This window comes from Lytechinus pictus, chromosome 2 (assembly GCF_037042905.1).
Source record: "Lytechinus pictus isolate F3 Inbred chromosome 2, Lp3.0, whole genome shotgun sequence".
Lineage (NCBI taxonomy): Eukaryota > Metazoa > Echinodermata > Echinoidea > Temnopleuroida > Toxopneustidae > Lytechinus > Lytechinus pictus.
In genome coordinates, this window is record NC_087246.1 from 25,774,909 (window position 1) to 25,797,009 (window position 22,101).

The 22,101-nt window shown below is 34.4% G+C and overlaps 1 protein-coding gene across 3 annotated transcripts in view; it reads left to right on the forward strand.

Moving 5' to 3' along the window:
• Window positions 1-597: 597 nt before the first annotated feature.
• LOC129254508 (diacylglycerol O-acyltransferase 1-like) overlaps window positions 598-22,101 on the forward strand; it is a 36,024-nt gene continuing 14,520 nt past the window's right edge. The window contains exons 1-8 of one of the 3 annotated variants that reach the window (XM_054892970.2): window positions 598-769; window positions 7,196-7,270; window positions 15,493-15,580; window positions 16,894-16,934; window positions 17,400-17,485; window positions 19,370-19,422; window positions 20,313-20,415; window positions 21,753-21,986. In XM_054892970.2, coding sequence (XP_054748945.1) covers window positions 7,203-7,270; window positions 15,493-15,580; window positions 16,894-16,934; window positions 17,400-17,485; window positions 19,370-19,422; window positions 20,313-20,415; window positions 21,753-21,986 — 673 coding nt within the window. In that variant the 5' untranslated portion in view covers window positions 598-769; window positions 7,196-7,202. Of the gene's footprint in view, window positions 795-7,152; window positions 7,271-15,492; window positions 15,581-16,893; window positions 16,935-17,399; window positions 17,486-19,369; window positions 19,423-20,312; window positions 20,416-21,752; window positions 21,987-22,101 lie in introns of all 3 variants that reach the window. The other 2 variants (XM_064114251.1, XM_064114255.1) reach the window with 2 other exon arrangements.

A 22,101-nucleotide genomic window follows, 5' to 3' on the forward strand; every position in this document is an offset into this window, starting at 1 on the left:
ATCTTTCCTCTCCGCCACAAACCCACCTCACCCATGCACTCTCTCACCTCCATCTCACCATCCCATGATCCGTTCCAACCATTCGATCCTTCATGTCCACCATCCTTCACTTTCTCTCCCTCCATCTTACCTCTCCCACCATCCAACCTCTCCCTCCCGGCCATGATCCTCTCTCGATCACCATCTCTCCTCTCCCAGACTCGATCCCACCTTTCCACCTCTGCCATTCTCCCACCATCTCTCCTCTCCCACCATATCCCACCTCTCACACTCTCCCACCATCCCATATCTCTCCCACCATCTCACCCACATATCTTACAATCTGATCATCTCCCACCATGCATCCAACCTCCCCTATCATCCCGGCCACCATTCTTCTCTCCCATCATCTTTCACAACCATTCCTCCTCTCTCACCATCTTTCCTCTGAGGCTCGGCCCCTCCCACCATCTTTCCTCTCCCACTACCCCACCTCATCATCTCTCGATCCTCTTCAACCTTTCCTCCTTTCACATCATCCTTCTCTTTCACAATCGATCCCTAGCTATTTCTTCCACTACCCCCCCCCCCCCCCTCCATAGAGGTACTTATAATATTATATCTCTAATCCATCTCTATGCCCCCTAGGCCCTCAGCTCTCTCCCAGGCCCATCGTACTGTACTCTCCAGCTGTGACCTGTGGCTGTGTTATGGTTTTCGAGCTAATCTGCTTCTGCTGGATTTCGCTACATTTTTCTTAAACTAAATAAACTACTGTAAACTTCGTATGGTAAGAAACGAAATCGCATTTTACTGTGAGTTTATATCTCCTACCTATTGTTTTCATTTTTTAATGGAAATCTAAATGAAAAACGGTATGATATGATGCAATCACTAATCATTTGCGTCATCTTGTTAGCCAGTCCAATTGTAGTGTACAAGCGAGTGGGATTTCTTATGCACGCAAGTGAATAGGCGAATATCATGATTCCATGTTATCTGTATTAATATCGCACACGAGTGAAATCTCTGATTGTAGCACATTGATTGTGCAAGATAATGATTTGTTTTACAATGAATTAGGGTATATACCCAGTTGTTGTGTGTCCGGACGATCAGTTTTAGAAAGTCATTTGGAAAAATTTACAAGCAAAGTTTCATAAAATGTTTAGTACGAAATGTTAGGTAATATTATAGAGAACAAAACAGAAGATGATTACAACTATTGAATTCGTATTTTTAGTGTAATCCAAAGACAAAAAAGAAGGCTTCAAAAATATTAAGTGTCCGAACACCCCACCCCCCATCCTACTATATGTACCCATTAGTTGTGTGTCCGGACGATCTATTTTAGAAGAAAAAAAATTACAAGCAAAGTTTCATCAATTTTTAGTACAAAACAGTTTGAAATATTATAGAGAACAAAATAGGAGATGATCATGATTATATTAAACTATTGAATTCATATTTTTAGTGTAATCAAAAGACAAAAAAGAAGGCTTCAAAAATATAAAATGTCCGGACACTCGACCCCCCATCCTACTCTCCAAAAGCGGCCTGCTGTGCGTCATAAAATGAAACATGTGTATGGTAACCGTAAGGGCAAAGATACGACAAAGCAAAGGGAAGACCGGACATTTCAGCGATTTTTTGAAACGCGCGATAAATGCTTGTGGGGAAGGGTTCCCATTAGGCTAGCGCGTAGTACTAGTAGGGTTCGATTAGAAGTAGATCTAACTTAAACCATCAGGCATCACACATCGGCACGCTGAGCTGCTAGCTGATATTATGAGGAAAATGAGGGGATTTTGGAGAGGGCTCAAGGGCCAGGGCGGTGCATGGGAATAATTCCACCATTTATTACCTAGAAACCTCTGACATATATTCATCTGGAATTTAACCAAAAAATATGAATAAGATTTTTTTATAAAAGTAAAAATAGTCTATTTCTTCACCCCTTCACCATTTCTCTTATATATTTTGTACACATCCATATCGCGATACGCAAATGTAAAAAAAGTTGTTACTTACTAAACGCTGTAGGGCAGTTTTCTCCAGCGTTTCTTTGCGCGCTGTATGTACTGTCCGATCTTCCCTGGCCTTGTAGTATCTTTGGTAAGGGTCCTAAATCTATGCACCACTCATTGCGCATGCAATTTCAATGGCAAGTTGCGCACTCTGTGTGTGGAACTGACTGAGGAGGGTCTGAGCATGAGTGTCGATTCCTATTTAATTTTTCTACGGAGGCTGCAATAAATCACTAAATACAGAAAAAACCAGCAACTATTTGGAATCATATTCACATTTTATATTTTCCTATAATAATATGAACATATTTCAGAAATTGAGGCACAGAAAATACTATTTCTTTGCATGATAAATCAAGTGCGTAACTTTAGGACCCCTTCTACATTGGGTGGCAAGATCAAGAGGTGTTCGGGAAACAGCAGGATTTTCTTATATTGTACTACTAGTGAGTTTTGTGATATTTTCTTCTTGGTTAAGGATGTTTACAATATTACTCATTAGTGAAAGATAATTTTTGTTGTTTGTAAACAAAGTGCGCAGCTTTAGGTCCCCCATCATATTATCTCAAATCTATGATGGTGAGCTACAGGATTTGGCACTATTGAAATAAAGTAACCTGCAATCTTGACGAAAGAAAAGAATTGAAATAGTCAAGATCTACACTTTTAGACTCAAAATTTACCACATTAGATGATCTGGCCTGGCATTTTTTTTTTATTTGGCCATGCGTTTGGAATTGGGCCAGTAAAAGGTGGAGTTGTGAGTCTGGTTGTGACATCTGTGCGACAATTTTGGGTACATACTATCTTCCTTTAATTTTCTCTGCGGATATACAATGCATTTGTTGTCAAAATAAAGCTAATGGTGAGAGTACTACATTCATAGTAATTCATAGTAATGTTATTTCCCCTCAAAATTAGTGGTTAATTAGCAACATGTGCAGGGTGGAGGATGATCAGGAGGAGCAAATTCTCCTAATAGCACACTGATGGACTACTGACACCCCCATCCATCATCATATTGTTGACTTTTATTGATAATTCATCATTATGATAGTTTAGATTAATCGTAACTCATTAATAATTTAAAAGTGAAATTAAGCTTAATTACTAATTAATTTTACTATTTAAGCTTTAAAGAGCAATATACCCTGATGCATGATCATGCAAGCAAAGTGTCCTTTCCTCATAACTTGCATTTATAAGCAATGTACTTGACATATAAATATTTCAGCTACTGTATTGTAACTTACAGGACTTAAAAGATGGTTCATATATAAAGTATTGAGAAAGGGTTCATTAATCATTAAAGTATAATCAAATAACAAACAATATAAACATTTGTGATTTCAGCATTATCGCAATGGTTGAGATTTACGGCAAGTTTGAAGAGAGAAATTACACAGAAGGTCTTAGGTCTCTATGAATATACTGAAATTAAATTTGAAAGAACTATTGTGCTTGAAATTATAGGGCTACTTTTGCAGGGGTGTGAGAGTTCAGATTTTTATCTGATTTCAGATTTTTTTTTTTTCAGCTTAATTTCAGCTTATTTTTGGCCTTCCTCTGTACAAAAAGTGTGGGAGCTCTTTCTATTTCAGACTTTTTCAACACTCTTCAGCTTTTTTCAGATCTTTTTCATTTGTGACCACTCACATCCCTGCTATTGATCCATTCATTACAGACTTCATTCAGCAATGAGATGCTCAAAACATGGAAGTCCTCCACAGATCCCTATAAGTATAACATCCTTGCCCTAGGATTGGAATTACCAAGAAATATGTCAGTGTGACTGTTGGAATTACAATGTAGGCCCTACAGTATTTGAACTATACCAAAGTCAGAGATTCAAGAGATGGCTTGCTCCACAAAAATCTATGGAAGAGGCTAGACGGATAAATAGGTCTATTTCTGTCAGAGATATGCTCCGCTGAGACTGCATCAGAAAATGTTGAAAATTCCTCTGAAACAGCGGATTTATCAGTCTAGGAAGAGGCTAAATTACCAAAAGAAAACTTATGGAAAAGAGGATCATGAAGATATGTGTACAATTGCCTTGTAACTTTCATCTTATCTGGACTATTCACTTTGCATAGCATGGAGAATTGGAGATCACACCTTTAATAATCATACTGTACATTTATGAGTAAAATATTACTCTACTTGATAGTATAATTATCAAAATATTACTTTACTGTTATTTTGTTTGATTACATACACCAGAGTCCTGACGCAATAATTTTGATCACGGCTAGCTAGATTCAGATGGGTCACATTAAATACTATTGCCAGATGGTGCATTTTTCTATGTTTTTCAGGGACTCGATTTTAAGGCGCGCGAGAGCGATCGCGCGCTACATGCGCGCCTTAATCCATTTTTGGTAGCGCGATTAATAGCGCGCCTCGCGATAGCTGACCTGCGCGAAAATGCCTAAAGTCGCCCTCGAAATCACCCAAAATCATGCTTTCGGGAACGACATAAAATCTGAATGTCGCCCCCGAAATTATTGCCGAGTGATAACAACTCAACGGCCCACTAGTGCCATATGCTCGAGCTCCGCTTACCATTTAAAAACCATCCAAAATCCACACTCAAAATCACGAATAAGCCTTAAAAGTAGCGAGTAGCGCAGTTTCAAATTCCGAAGTTGCGTTATTTTTTCTGTACCACGTATTTCCATACACATGGTATACCAGGTATGGAAAAAAAAATCAACGCAACGGTCGGGAAAGAGTTGCATGTATAGGGGTCCATTATGACTACCACCGTGTGCCATTTCGAATGCACATGTTTCCCCTACAGATATCACCATTCTGTGATAAAATAATTCGAATTACACAGGAAATAAATCCCAGGTCTAGTAACCTAGCATTGGTGAGTTGTCATTCGGCTTTGCTTTTCAAAACGGCTTATTAACTTCCAAAATAAGTTATCTAATTTATCAATTATAACTAAAAAATCATTTGTTTTCTTTTTCTAGGGGATGAGGTATTATATCAGACAATAAATCATCAAACAAAGCTCCATCTTTTTTACAAGGACGGCGGCAGGCTCACGCATTGGCGCTTTTACTAGCTAGCCAGTTGGAGCTCTGTCTCTCTGCCAGAGCTCTGGGGGACAATTCGCTCAGTAAAGGCCTCAATGATGGTGATTTTCTGTTTCAGACAGAGTTTACATTTCAGGAATATTATTCAAAACTGCCAATAAAGTTTGATGATTTCTTCATTGTCATGTATATTTAAGTTCTTAATGAATACATTCTCACCAAATTTAGACTCCCCCATAGAGAAATTAAATTTTCATGGAGATCTGCGTTTTCAAAGAACTTCAGGAAAAGTTAGGGTTTGTGGGCCTTTATTACATGTACATGGCTGACTAGGGTATTGTACTGGAATAAATGGAGTAGAAATTAGATATTGAATTCATTTATATCCAAGTCCAACTCACAGTCACACACACACTCACAAACCCACACACACCCACCCATCCACACACACCTACATCCAAGATTCTAAACATGATAAATAACTTTAAAAATCATACAATATTAAACAAAAAGTAATAATTCCTTAATAAGTGAACAGGTATTCCTCAAAATACAAAAAAGTAGCATTTAAAAAGAGCCCCCGAAATTTGACAAAAAAATTAAAATGGAGCCCCCGAAAAAAAAAAAAAAATTGTCAGTGACTTAACTTTTAGCCAAAGTCAAAACCTAACTAAAACAGGTTTTACAACACACAATCTAATTACAATACATTGTAAAACAATTATAAATACTTCCTTTGGTTGTTGATTGTAATTTTATAGTACATACATTTCCTCCATCCATTTTGTTAATTGGGCAAAAAGCTCCCCTTGTATGTTGAAGAAGAGCTTTTTGAAGTGCTCCTCTACCGCTCTCCTTAAAAGTTCTAGGAGAGCTTTTTATTGCTCCCCTTATAATTATAAAACCGAGTCCCTGGTTTTTAAATAAATCTTTTATGAATTCATATGTTGATACTTGGTTTGAATTTCTATTTCTTGTATGATTTTGAGTATTTTAAAATGCATATTGGTACAAAATTATAAAATTCTCCGATCATATCTAAAAATGCTCTGTCATAAATTTTGTATGAAGAGGCTTGCGCAAAATGATTATGAATACCTTAGAGGCTTAGACCCTATAATGCTATTTATGGAAAGTACTGAATTAGAAGAATTTAAAAATGGCACTTTTATATTAATTGGGTACACCAATACTATTTCCTTTAATATGGTATATTTGGTTCTTCTAATGCATGCACCCTATTCTATTTGAAGTGCATTTTTGGAATCCTTAGTTAATCTCCTATCAGAAAATTTTTTTTGTACGATGGGTGATTCCGTGAAGTATGTCAAAGTTACAGAGGTTCAAATGAAAAAGGACCCAACTCTCATCATGTCGTGAACACATTCACACAAAACTGGCCCAACTAAAATGCATGGCCATTTAGGTCCAAAATTACTCTATGTTTTCCAGTTTGAGCCCTTTCATGTCTGTTACAGTATTAGTAATCATTAGGCATTGTTTTACCATCAAAATTGATTATTTAGATGTGATAAAAAATGAATTCCCAAAATTATGGATAATTTTATTTTTGTGAAGTAACCAAATATGGGGTTCCAATTCTGTCTAAAAATGTCCTTTCCGAAATCGGCATTTTTACAAATAGTTAAGTTAGACATTACTTGATTAATAATTCATATATGAATTATATATAAGAACTCTTAAATATACAACAGATTTTAATTTGCCCACATCCAATTATTTTTTTAGACAGTACAAATTCCAGTGTCCTGAGTGTTGTCAAATTTATCAATTTCTGTCCAAAAGTGAGCCTCCAAAAAATCAAGCAATAGTCATCACATGTAATTACGAGATTGAACCCATATGAACAAATTAAGTAGTCCCCCTTATGCCTTAAAATTCTGGAGAAATATGATTTCACTTATTTATAACACACAGAAAGAAATTGAGGAAAAACAAACAATTTTTTTTTGTCAAATGAGACAGTTAGGTCTACCCTGATGGGTACCTGGCCGGAATGGAGTGAATTTACTACTTGAAATGCATGTGCGTTGTAAATAATTACGGCCGCCAAGCTAATACAAGAACTGTTTATTTAGTTTCTTTCAGCACAAGATTTACGCACTTGTTCTTCTGACCCAGGTTGAAAATGGCTGAAAAAAGTAAAACATCCTCTTCGTCAACCCAAGATGACTCTGTATCGAGACCAGACGTCCCGTAAGTGAACCATCTATCTACACCCTCTTGTTTGAGCAATTCAAAGTACAATTAAAAACCCACTTTCAGAATTTTTAAACTAATCTATGTTTTAATTTTCTTTGATGTTTATAATGTATATTCAATGTTTGATTCTACAATTTTAACCATATTTCCTGCTTTCCTTATGCAAAGAGAGGTATTATGTGTCTATTAAGAATTGTACTACAGTGTATTTTTATTATTTATTTTTATATGGCAATTACATGTAATGCATTCTAACTCCTGATCCAACACAGTACTACTTTGTCCACTCTGACAGTTTGGTCATATTTGGCATTCTTGTCTTACTGTAACCTTGTGTTTTGAACAACATTCTGCACAGAAATCGAACTTTAACAATGAAAATTCATAAAAAGTAATGTTTTGGGGTAATTCATATTGTTAAAACCTCCCTTTGCCTTATCTTTGCTGATCGGAACAAGAATTGTAAAGTTTATAACATTGGTAAATCCAGGGAGCCCCCTGTTGCACCCACAAATGTAATAACGCCCACAAATGTAATAACGCCCACAAATGTAATAACACTTTACCCACAAATGTAATAACGCCCACAAATGTAATAACACTTTACCCACAAATGTAATAATTTCACCCACAAATGTAATAATGCACTTTACCCACAAATGTAATAATTGTTGATCGCCCACAAATGTAATAATGACTTTACCCACAAATGTAATAAATTTGAAGGGATTTTTGGCGAATCCGTTCTAAACTAAAATCCTGTAGTAATGCGTTCATATAGCGATGGACCTATTGTAATAGGTCCATGATATAGCACAAAAGTCCAAAGTCTTTTTTCCAGACCCGGTTGATTCAAATTATAATATAAGTCCAAAGTCTTTTTTCCAGACCTGGATATTTCAAAAATTATAATATGAGTCCAAAGTCTTTTTTCCAGACCTGGATATTTCAAAAATTATAATATGAGTCCAAAGTCTTTTTTCCAGACCCGGTTGTTTACAAAATTATAATATAAGTCCAAAGTCTTTTTTCCAGACCCGGTTGTTTCAAAAATTATAATATAAGTCCAAAGTCTTTTTTTCCAGACCCGGTTGTTTTAAAAAATATAACATAAGTCTAAAGTCTTTTTTCCAGACCCGGTTATTTCAAAAATTATAATACAAGTCCAAACTAAGATACGATAATGATATTCAAGTGGAATAAAAATGAGAATCGAGCTCAGTCTTTTCTCCAGACCCAGTTAATTAAAGCTGGAGGAATAAATGTCTTTGTTGTTGTTTGAACTTATATGGCGCGTATTGTGAATATATGCGCTCAGAGTAAATTCAGAACCAAGCGTAATCTTTTCTCCAGACCCGGTTACCTAAAACTAAAAACTAAAACCCTATAGTAATGCGTTCATATAACACACAAGTGCAGTTTTTTTTTCCAGACCCGGTTCATTCAAAAAGTATAATATAACTCAAAGTCTTTTTTCCAGACCCGTTTGAGTAGAAAATTGTAATACAAGTCCAAAGCCTTTTTTCCAGACCCGGTTGTTTAAAAAATTATACTATACGTCCAAAGTCTTTTTTCCAGACCCGGTTATTTAAAAAAATCATAATATAAGTCCAAACTAAGATACCATAATGATATTCCAGTGGAATAAAAATGAAAATTGAGCTTAGTCTTTTCTCTTAACCCTGTTATTCCAAAATTATGAATAACAATACAACAACAAAAACAGTATAAAGACTCAGCCAGACCCAATTATTTTTTTTTCAAAACGCAAATAGTAATAATTTCAAACGCAAATAGTAATAATAAATAAACTACAAATCTAAGACCAAGCAATCATTCAACCTAAGAACCTTTTTTTAAAGAGAGGTTAAAAGCGTTGTCTTTATTCCAGACCTAATCATTGAAAAAATTACAAAATAATCTTCTAACGTAAGACCCTATCATATTCTTATTCTTGTGGAATAAGACGAGATTTAAAACGTACTCTTTCCTCCAGACACAGTTATTTAAAAATGAATTTAGAAATACTTTAAATCTAAGACTAATTTTCAAAAGTTACACCCAGAAAAAAATACCCCACTCCCATTTTTTTTTAAATAATACTAAGACCCCTACAAAACATTGTAATAATGCATGGGTAAAGCAATCATCTTTTCTCAAGACTTGGTTATTATTTGAAAAAATAAAATAGTTTTTACAAATATTCTAAAACGAATACCCAATAATCTAATTACTGTGGAATAACATGAAGATCGATTGTAGAATTTCCTCCAGACACAGTTATTTCAAGAATAAAAAAAAAAATAAAAAATCCAACCCCCAACAACGAATCTAAGAACCAACAATCCTCCAAATTAAGACCATGTAGAAAAGCACATGTTTAGAGCGTTGTCTTTATTCCAGACCCAGTCATTTAAAACAATTTAACAAATCTTAAAAACTTTGTCATATTCCTATTCCTGTGGAATAACACGAGTATTATGCTTAGTCTTTCGTCTAAACCCGGTTATTTAAAAAATAAACAAATATATAACAAAGACGAGATTTAAAACGTACTCTTTCCTCCAGACACAGTTATTTAAAAATGAATTTAGAAATACTTCAAATCTAAGACCAATCTTCAAAATTAAACCCGTTTAAATTCTTGGGTTTAGAGTGTTGTCTTTACCCCACACCCAGTTCTCTTAAAAATACAAATTAAGCCAAACTATAAAAATCATGTGATAGCGCATACCACAAAGACGACAAATTAATCATAGGCGTAAATATTCATATGATACGCGCCTTAAAATCCAAGATAACAACGTTATTCTACATCAATGATATTGTGGGGTCTTTACTGATACTGTTTGTTTGTTTTTATTGTTTCTTATAATTTCCTCTTTTGAAATAACTGGGTCTGGAGCAAAGGCTACACGATATTTCCATGCTATTCAATATTGATAAGATTGCAGGGTCTTTGTTTTGTTGTTGTTGTTGTTGTGTTTTTTATTAATGATTTTTATAACTGGGTCTGGAGAAAAGACCACGCTATATTTCCATGCTATTCAACATGAATAGGATCGTGGGCCGTTGTTTTTATTATTATTATTAATTTATTATTATTATTATTCATTTGTTACTTGAAAGATCTGGGTCTGGATGAAAGACTACGCTATATTCCCATGTTATTTAACATTAATAAGATAGTGGGGGTCTTTGTTTCTCGTTGACTCTTTAAAAAATGATTTGTAATTTTGAAATAAGTGGGTCTGGAGGAAAGACTACGCTATATTTCTATGTTATTCAACAACAATAAGACTGTGGGGCTTTTGTTTTATTATTATTATATATCTTTTCTAATATTTGTTATTTTGAAATAACTGGGTCTTAAAAAAAGACTACGTTATATTTTCAAGTTATTCAACATCAGTGAGATAGTGGGGTTTTTGTTAATAGTGTTCTTTATGATATGCAATTGTGAAATAATCGGGGCTGGAACAAAGACTACACCATATTTTGATACTAACTGGGCGTTGTGGCGTGCACCTGTAATCCAAGCTATGTGGGAAAGTTATAAATTGATGCAGAGGTTCGAGCCCTTGTCACGTGTTTCGGATGGTGACGTTAAAGGTCGGTCCCAGACGTAAATAATCATATCTTATTGATACACGTCTGACAATACTCAAATACACACACACACATGCTATTCAATGTTGAAAAGATTGCGGGGTCTGTTTTTGGTTGTTGTTGTTGTTGTTCTTTTGTTTTTTTGAATGATTTTTTTATAACTGGGTCTAAAGAAAACACTATGCTATATTTACATTTTGTTCAACATTAATAAAATCGTGGGGTCTTTGTTTTTTTTTATTATTATTTATTATTTGCTATTTGAAACATTTGGGTCTGGAGGAAAGACTACGATAAACTTCTGTGTTATTCAACAATAAGAAGAATTAATTTTGGGATCTTTATTTGGAAGATTGTTTAAATGTTTTATATAACCGGTTCTAGAGAAAAAAGACTGTGACTTTGCACCATATGAACGCATTGCAATAGGGTTTTTTTTTAGAACAGATTCGCCAAAAATCCCTTCAAATTTTGTAACATATGTGGGTAAAATCATTATAACATTTGTGGGCGATCAAAAATTATTACATATGTGGGTAAAGTGCATTATTACATTTGTGGGGTGAAATTGTTACATTTGTGGGTAAAGGGTTTTAGTTTTTAGTTTTAAGTAACTGGGTCTGGAGAAAAAACTACGCTTGATTCTCAATTTACTCTTCGCGCATATATTCACAATTTACTCTTAGCGCATATATTCACAATTTACTCTTAGCACATATATTCACAATGAGCGCCGTTTAAGTCAAAACAACAACAAAGACATTTATTCCACCAGTTTTAATTAACTGGGTCTTGAGAAAAGACTAAGCTTGATTCTTATTTTCATTGGCCCAAATATTCACCACTGGATGATACGCGCCGTATAAGCTAAAACAACAAAATTTTATTCCACTGGAATATCATTATCGTATCTTCGTTCGGACTTATATTATAATTTATTAAACAACCGGGTCTGGAAAAAAGACTTTCACTTATATTATCATTTTTGAATGAACCGGGTCTGGAAAAAAACCTTTTGCACTTTGTGCTATATGAACGCATTACTATACGGTTTTAGTTTTTAGTTACTAGGTCTGGAGAAAAGACTATGCTTGATTCTCAATTTACTCTCAGCACATATATTCACAATATGCGCCATATAAGTTAACACAAAAACAAAGACATTAATTCCACCAGTCTCGATTAACTGGGTCTGGAGAAAAGACTAAGCTCAATTCTCATTTCCATTCCACTGGAATATCATTATCGTATCTTAGTTTGGACTTACATTATAATTTTTTAAACAACCGGGTCAGGAAAAAAGACTTTGGACTTATATTATTATAATTTTTAAACAACAGGGTCTGGAAAAAAAGACTTTGGACTTATATCACAATTTTTGAAACAACCGGGTCTGGAAAAAAGACTTTGGACTTATATCATAATTTTTTTAACAACCGGGTCTGGAAAAATGACTTTAGACTTATATCATGATTTTTTAAACAACCGGGTCTGGAAAAAAGACTTTGGAATTATATTATAATTTTTGAAAAAAACAGGTCTGGAAAAAAGACTTTGGACTTATATTATAATTTTTGAATCAACCGGGTCTGGAAAAAGACTTTGGAATTATATTATAATTTTTCAAACAACCGGGTCTGGAAAAAAGACTTTGGACTTACATGATAATTTTTTAATTAACCGGGTCTGGAAAAAAGACTTTGCACTTTCGTACTATATCATGGACCTATTACAATAGGTCAATCGCTATATGAACGCATTACTACAGGATTTTAGATTAGAACGAATTCGGCAAAAATCCCTTCAAATTTATTACATTTGTGGGTAAAGTCATTATTACATTTGTGGGCGATCAAAAATTATTACATTTGTGGGTAAAGTGCATTATTACATTTGTGGGTGAAATTATTACATTTGTGGGTAAAGTGTTATTACATTTGTGGGCGTTATTACATTTGTGGGTAAAGTGTTATTACATTTGTGGGCGTTATTACATTTGTGGGTGTAACACCCCCCCCCCCCATGCATCATGCATCTTCTTGACACAAGTAGTAAATTCACCCCCCCCCCCCATGCATCTTCTTAGCAATCAGGTAAAAAAATCACCACCAATCATACATGCAAGTCCTTTGTCTCTTTTTTTTTAAGTTCAACATTCACTTAGTAGTACGTACATCAAATGTGTGAGACCCCATCTTTATAAGATATAGTTTGATTTTGTTAGAATTGTTTTTTATTGGACTTTGAACTTTGTTTAAGTTTGTCTATTCCACTGATTATAGGATTACCAGTACTATTTCAAAGATTATTGCACAATTGTGGTCAAGTTGATCGGTAGACTTAAAATAGAATTTAAACGTCTTCCAATGAATTCAATTTTAGTCTTGGCATATTAAACTAAAAAGTAAAAGCAAGTAAGCAAATAAACATGGTGCTGGTAATGATTTACACCTTTTAAAATATCCCCTATTGATTCTATGGGACTTGATACACCACTAATCACTTCAATATTACCGTAGAAATGAATAGGAACAGGGAAATTGCCCAATAGAAACTTGTAATTTTCTTCCCTTGTTTCAATAAGGAAAAAGTTAATTTGGAAATGAACTTGTGCTTGGACACAACTATGTCAGTACATGATCATGTTTTTTTTTTCATTTGCAATGGTAATTTTTTTGTTTTGCCTGAACGAAGCATGGCAGAGGCCGAGTGATTACTTTTCCTGTTGGTCTGTTGATCTGTTACAAAAATGTTTAAGTTTTTGTTTAACTTGCTTTCATTTCTTTATTTCTGCATCAATGATGTTTTATACTTGGTACATTATGATCCTTGGGTGAGCTTATGAGAATGATGGGGTCAAAGGTCATTTAAGATCATATTGCATATTTTATAGATCGCGAAATCAGGTGAGACTGGTGGTTCCCGAACCACCTTGTTTTCAAGTGAAATGACCTAGCAATCACTTTTCCTGTTAGTCTTTTAGTAACAAAACTAACAAGCTTGTGAGGTGAGCACTCTTGCATAAAACAAACATGTAACTTTTTGTTCAAATTGCTCTCATTTCTTTATTTCTGCATCAGTTATTTTCACACTTGGTACAAATAATCCTTTGGTAATTACATGTGTGTTGTTGAGGATGATGGGGTCAAAGGTCATCTAGGGGTCAAATGGTCAAATGATATAAGGTCCTGTCCATCTTTTTTTCAAGTTTTTTCAACTTGCTGTCATTTATTTATAGCTGCATCAATTGTGTAAAATACTTCGTACAAATAATCATTGGGTAATAACCACACATGTGTTCTTGAGGATGATAAGGTGAAAGGTCACCTAGGGGTCAAAAGATCATATTTCATATTGAATGACCTTGTTTATATTGTTAGCATTGAATTGTTTGTAAGTTTTTGGGTTGTTGTTATTATTTGATTTAAGTGTTTACTTGAATTGAATAGAATTTGTAGTTTTGAACAATATGGTGATATTACATTCCTTGGGGAATGTTAAAAGTAGAATAATCCTACCATTTTTGTCTCACCTGCATAGCAGAGTGAGACTATAGGCGCCGCTTTTCCGACGGCGGCGGCGGCGGCGACGGCGACGGCGGCGGCGACGGCGGCGGCGGCGTCAACACCAAATCTTAACCTGAGGTTAAGTTTTTGAAATGACAGCATAACTTAGAAAGTATATGGACCTAGTTCATGAAACTTGGCCATAAGGTTAATCAAGTATTACTGAACATCCTGCCTGAGTTTCATGTCACATGACAAAGGTCAAAGGTCATTTAGGGTCAATGAACTTAGACCATGTTGGGGGAATCAACATCAAAATCTTAACCTAAGGTTAAGTTTTTGAAATGTCATCATAACTTAGAAAATATATGGACCTAGTTCATGAAACTTATACATAAGGTTAATCAAGTATCACTGAACATCCTGCATGAGTTTCACGTCACATGACCAAGGTCAAAGGTCATTTAGGGTCAATGAACTTTGGCCGAATTGGGGGTATCTGTTGAATTACCATCATAACTTTGAAAGTTTATGGATCTGATTCATGAAACTTGGACATAATAGTAATCAAGTATTACTGAACATCCTGTGCAAGTTTCAGGTCACATGATCAAGGTCAAAGGTCATTTAGGGTCAATGAACTTTGGCCAAATTGGGGTATTTGTTGAATTACAGCCATAAATTTGAAAGTGTGTTGGTCTAGTTCATAAAACTTGGACATAATAGTAATCAAGTATCACTGAACATCCTGTGCGAGTTTCAGGTCACATGATCAAGGTCAAAGGTCATGTAAGGTCAAAGAACTTTGGCCACGTTGGGGGTATTTGTTGAATTGCCATCATATCTCTATAAGTGTATTGGTCTAGTTCATAAAACGTGGAAATAAGAGTAACCAAGTATCACTGAACATCTTGTGCGAGTTATAGTAGTTTTCAAAATCAGCACTGCTGCTATATTGAATCGCGTGATGCAGGTGAGACGGCCAGAGGCATTCCACTTGTTCTTTCTTTCTATTAATTTTTTCTTGTTATTTTGTTGTTTACCTCCCCCCCCCCCCCCTCTTTACATCATGAAATCATTATCGTTTTTAATATTCTACAGAATCCACAAGCCAAGAGATTCTCTTTTGAGTCATTCAAGTGGTTTTAACAATTACAGGGGATTTCTCAATCTATGCATAGTCTTATTGGTAGGTATATCTTAATGAATTTACATGTTAATAAGTCACCAGTTTAAACTGCATCCTACATGTAGGCTATACAATCTGACTACAACCCGATCCTCTACTAAATCACCCTTTGCGTAACGGTAAATACAGAAGTTTAAACAAGTGAAATGATCTTTGAAGTTTGGCATACTATGAAAATTCTGCTTTACTGCAAGCTTTGTTGGCAGACTTAAGTAATTCATGTGACGTCAAATATGTTATGGAAGTGAATTTGCTCTTATTTCTACATGTAGGCTTACAATAGATTGAAAATTTGCTTTTAGAACTTATACCAATTATTTAGAACATTGATCATAAGATCTTATAGGTTGGAATGTTCAATCAAATACTAAATTACAATTTATTAAAAAATTGATCACAAACGGTTCGTTTAATGTGTGCTGGCTTAAGGTGTTTAAGTGGAGCCCACTGAAATATTTCATATATTCCATAAATTGAACAATCAAAGGATTAATGGCCATTTTGATTTTCCTCATAAACTTTTGAAAACAATGGAATGAACATCAGTGACAGGTTTGATGTGCTCCTCCTGTTATTTCCCATGATTTCATACATGATTCAACAAGCCCTGTTGGGAGATAGCCTACTATTTCATTATGCGAGGCTTTTTTTCAAATTTGATAATTTCTATCCAATTATAATGCTTTATTGTTGATTAGATATTGTGTTATTCTGTAAAGTTGCAAATCTGTACCCTTATTTTTTTTCTCCTTAGAATGGTTTACACTGCTTCACTCGCTTGTAATTTTTCATATATATCAAAACCATTAGCCCCCAATTTCAACCTTTACATTATGCTGAGAAAGAGTGTGCATATATTATATTTCATAAAATTGACATTTGACAATATTTCACTCTTTGTATTCATACCTTCCAATGGAATTTCTTAATTTGGCCCAAATTAGTTACATTTTGGGGTTTTAGCAGTGTAAACAATGTTTCACAGGGCAGGGCATCTTTTAACATCGAGTCATTCACTTTTTGGAAATTAGTTCAGCTATGTAAACCTTGAGCTCTATAACCACAAAACTACAACCTAATACAGGAAGATAATCAACCCAGATAAAGTTGATAGTTTCACTTTCAAATTACTATTGTTGACAAAATATAGATATATCATGCATTCTCTCAACAAGGTCATTCACAAAGTTGAAGTACATTCATACAGTTGTTGTAAAATCATTTGTATAAATGGTGTTTCAAATGTCTAAATATTGAGGAAAGGAGTTAAAAACCTGATTGATTATAAATATTTCCTTTTCTCCAAAATTTAGGGTATGTCTACCAGTAGACTGGTCCTTGAGAATCTGATCAAGTAAGAAATTGATTAAATAAATAGATACCATGTGAAATTATAATTATATGAATCAATATGCTTAAACACAATATGCTGTCATATTGCTTTTAATACAGTTGTAAATAAGAGAGATGCAAGAATCAACAATATTCATAGATTTTGTAAGATGTCTTTCTGTTGGCCAATAAAACTACATTTTCCTTTTCACAAAAACAATAAGGGTTAACAATGCCCAAAATGGTCTAAATATTCCTGTTAAACAAATCTTAATAGCAAAGAAAGGTTATCAATGCCTCTGCGATATCTCTTTAGAGATTGTTGTACTTTATCGACGCTGATTACTTGATGTTTTCGTAATCCCCCCCCCCTTTTTTTATACAGCCTTGAATGGGTTAATTTAATTAATTCCCTTTCTCTCTCATATTCAAATATTCTTTCTTTTTTTCCAATATTGATTGTTAATTTCTATTTGTCTTATTGTAGATATGGCATTATTATGGACCCTATCATGTGGGTCAGTATATTCCTGCAAGATCCGTATAGCTGGCCAAACCTCACTCTCCTTATAAGTAAGTAAGATTGAAGCTCACTCCGCTTTGACACTTTAATGCTCAGCAACATACCTCTGCAATATCTCTTAATTATACAGTTGGATTTGAGGCAATGAAAAATTCTCACTGTAAATATTCCTACTAGTAGGCCTATATGAAGCATACGTTGAATCTCCTACCAAAAAGAACAAGATAGCCTTGATACTTGTACTGTCAAACATCTTTAAATAGTTAGCTCATTGTACTTTGTATGAGGCCATGAGTATAATATAGAGTCAGTACGGTACGTCACATGTGAAATGAATTTGAATATTAACTTGGGCACTCACAAAAATTGTTTTTAAACATTTTTTGGCAGATAGGTGCATACATATTTACATAATTTATGCTTCACCTTGTTTGAACAATTCATTTCATTCAATATTCAGGCTTTGTAACATTGCACTGTATTGACTTGAAATCATCTGGATTAGAACAGGAAATGATCAACTTCCTTTATCACTTTCCATTATAAAATGTAATTTATTACAGGGATTGTTGTTCGTTAGGTGAAGCAAGCAGGATGCATTGGTATCTTTCCTTGACTCCATAAGTTTGTGTATAGTGTAACTCATGTATAGGCATATCTATTGTTTGGTTTTTTTGTCTCACCTGCATAGCAGAGTGAGACTATAGGCGCCGCTTTTCCGACCGCGGCGGCGGTGTCCACACCAAATCTTAACCGAAGGTTAAGTTTTTGAAATGACAACATAACTTAGAAATTATATGGACCTAGTTCATGAATCTTGGCCATAAGGTTAATCAAGTATTACTGAACATCCTGCACGAGTTTTACGTCACATGACCAAGGTCAAAGGTCATTCAGAGTCAATGAACTTTGGCCGAATTGGGGGTATCTGTTGAATTACCATCATAACTTTGAAAGTTTATGGATCTGATTTATGAAACTTGGACATAATAGTAATCAAGTATCACTGAACATCCTGTGCAAGTTTCAGGTCACATGATTAAGGTCAAAGGTCATTTAGGGTCAATGAACTTAGACCATGTTGGGGGAATCAACATCAAAATCTTAACCTAAGATTAAGTTTTTGAAATGTCATCATAACTTAGAAAGTATATGGACCTAGTTCATGAATCTTGGCCATAAGGTTAATCAAGTATCACTGAACATCCTGCACGAGTTTTACGTCACATGACCAAGGTCAAAGGTCAGTTAGAGTCAATGAACTTTGGCCAAATTGGGGGTATTTGTTGAATTACCATCATAACTTTGAAAGTATATTGGTCTAGTTCATAAAACTTGGACATAAGAGTAATCAAGTATCACTGAACATCCTGTGCGCATTTCAGGTCACATGACCAAGGTCAAAGGTCAATGAACTTTGGCCATAATGGGGGTATCTGTTGAATTACAATCATAAGTTTGAAAGTTTATGGATCTGACTAATGAAACTTGGACATAAGAGTAATCAAGTATCACTGAACATCCTGGGCGAGTTTTAGGTCACATGTTCAAGGTCAAAGGTCATGTAAGGTCAATGAACTTTGGCCATGTTGGGGGTATTTGTTGAATTACCATCATATCCTTGTAAGTGTATTGGTCTAGTTCATAAAACGTGTACATAAGAGTAACAAGTATCACTGAACATCTTGTGCGAGTTATAGTAGTTTTCAAAGTCAGCACTGCTGCTATATTGAATCGCGTGATGCAGGTGAGAGGCATTCCACTTGTTTGTTTTTTTTTCAATTCGTTATTGCACTATATTAATACTAAGATTAGTGTGGACGCAATAGACTAAATTATTTAGAAAATTGAATTGAATTAGATTGAATTTTATCAGTGTTAATGTGTTGTAGTTGTCTACTGCTCAATATTTTTCTTCCTTCATTTTATTGCAGTTCTAAATGGCTTCATATTATATGCTTTTTGGCTTGAAAAACTGATATCCAAGGTATGGTTCACTTGATATACTGATATTTTAGTGGTGGTTTTAATTTTGTGAATTTCCAAGTTGACAAAAACCACTTCCACTTTGAGAGACCTTACATTTCTACTTGCATTCATGACGACTTATAGCAAAGTACTCATTTAGAGCATTAAAGCTAAATTTTTGCTTGTGGTAATGATTGCTCAATAAATTCAAACTGAATCCAACAAACTTAATACTGCTGCTTGTTTTATGTTTGTTTACATGCATGAATGAAAATTATACATGTCAAGTGAATATGGCAGATAATGATCTATTTCTCACTTAATTGTAGAATAAGCATAGTATTTTGTCAGTATATAGAGGTTTTTTAATGAATACACATGACCAAATGGAATTGTGGAAGAAATTGCTTTAAAGTGACTGGAAATTGTTGTAGCCCCTAAGAATTAGTGTATATCGTAAGATTACAACAGGGAATAATTTTCCTGGTATCGCATCGCAATTTGCTCCACATTTTTGAAAGACTGCTATGCATAAAGTCTTTTGTATAGCATATTTTCACATAGGACTGTACATTACTTAGTTGAGAGCTTTTCTCTTATGACCAAAAATGCTATTCAAATTTGTAAAGCAAAATTATACCCTGAACACGGCTCTCAATTCAGTGATACAAGATTTATTCAAGTCTGAATATAAGGATATATCTAAAAAGAAAAATCAATCCCTTCTAATGGATTTTTCTAGTGCAAACATTCTGTCTAAATAATATAAAAATAACTTGATAGCTTCCAATTATTGTTATCAACATTTCTTCAACATAAGTTTCACCATCACAAACTCATGGGAGGGTGTTAAAAATCTGTGTATTATGAAAAAAAATATGATTATGATAATACTTTTCTTTTCTTCAGAAAGCCATCAATGAGAGAACAATGACAGTATTGGTGACGCTGAATGTCATGACCGTATTTGTCTTCCCAGTGGTCGTTATTGTCTATTATAAGCCAAACCCAGGTAAAATCTTTTTACACATATATATCTCACCCGTGTTGTGTTTGTTGTTTAATGACATCTCTTTGTCTGTGATGTATTCTAAATACATGAGGTATGTTCACTTCATTTGAAGTCATTTAATGATATTCTTATCAATCAACTAAGTTCAGATGAAATAAAAGTAGTGGTAGTGATAGAACACTAGGACCCCCCCCCCCTTCTTGTTCAGCATTTATGTCAGTGCTATAATGTGTACTATTAGGAGGCTGGTCTCTACAATCATCTTGTTATCTTTGAATGTGAATAAAGTTGTTCACTGTATATATTGTCATATATGACACAAAACAATGTATTGCATTTGTTAGAAAATAACATAAAATGAATACAAAATGTAATGAAAAAAAGAGACTTCAAAATCTATTTTTAGAGGATATACATATTAGAGGAAATGAGTTATTTTTTTATTCAGTGCTATGTTTATAGATTGAACTCGCAGGTATTGCGACAAGGGTGGGACTAATTTCTCAATTTAAATACATGTGATCACTTTGTGGAAGTGTGGATTGAATACTGCCAGAATTACAACAAATTTGATTAAGTATGCATATTTTTATTTAAATAGCCATTCCTATGTATTTGATAGAGAATCATGTTGCTGCATATTAAGTCTAAAACCCGGTGTGCACTACACAATTTGTTGCATTCTGATTTTCCAAAAAATTGTATTAGCATTTGATATGCACATTCCAATCTATAAAATCTCGACAATCAAACTTTTGATTAGTGGTATGAGTTCTGAAATCAAAATTTCAAGCCGCACCCCAACACCCATCCCCATCCCCCCCCCCCCCCCCCCGAAGGAATGCTAATCTTTATAATTGTAATGACGTCATCTTCTGTTACAATTTTAGCAATTCAAAAATTATTTTATGTTACTCTTGCAGTAACATAGAATTTTGATTCAATTATTCCTGGTTAAGTGCCAAACTTCAAGTATGTACATTTTCTTCTATGTACATTTTACTTCTATGTACTTTCCTATTTAATGCAATTTGGTTTTTTTTTTAAATCTGGCTGTAGGTCAATTCAATTCAAATTTATTTCCACATCTGATTAAAAACACAAGTACAAATTCATATGCAGATAGATATATACAATAAAAAAAACATTAAAATGAAACATATTCAGTTCGGAATCATAATGTGGTGGGAATTTACAACGGCCAAAGGCCTATCAGGGTTATTCCCAAAGGTAATAAAATTTACATTAAATGTTTCTTGAATATTTGGATCATATAATGTGCGGTGGGAGTACTATGCACCCCTTACAGCTTCTTTGCACAACCTTTTTTTTTGCAGTTGGTTCATTTGTCAGCCTGGGTACTTACTCCATTGTGTTTCTGAAGCTCATCTCTTACGCTGCTGTCAATAAATGGTGTCGAGATGCGCAATCCAGCGTCAGCAGGAAGACCAAAAAGAATATCACCAATGGTGACAGTTCCCTTTCAAGGAATTCACCCAGAAGGCACTCGACCCCACAGCCCAGGAAGAGGGTTTCTAACAGACGTATTAGTGAAGGATCAAATTTGGATGGTGAATAATGCTTTTCTTCTTTTTAGCATTCTTGGGGTATATCAGGGTTCCCACAGTCATGGAAAATTCTGGAAAAATTTGAGATCATGGAATAGAAAGTCAGGGATTTTTGAAA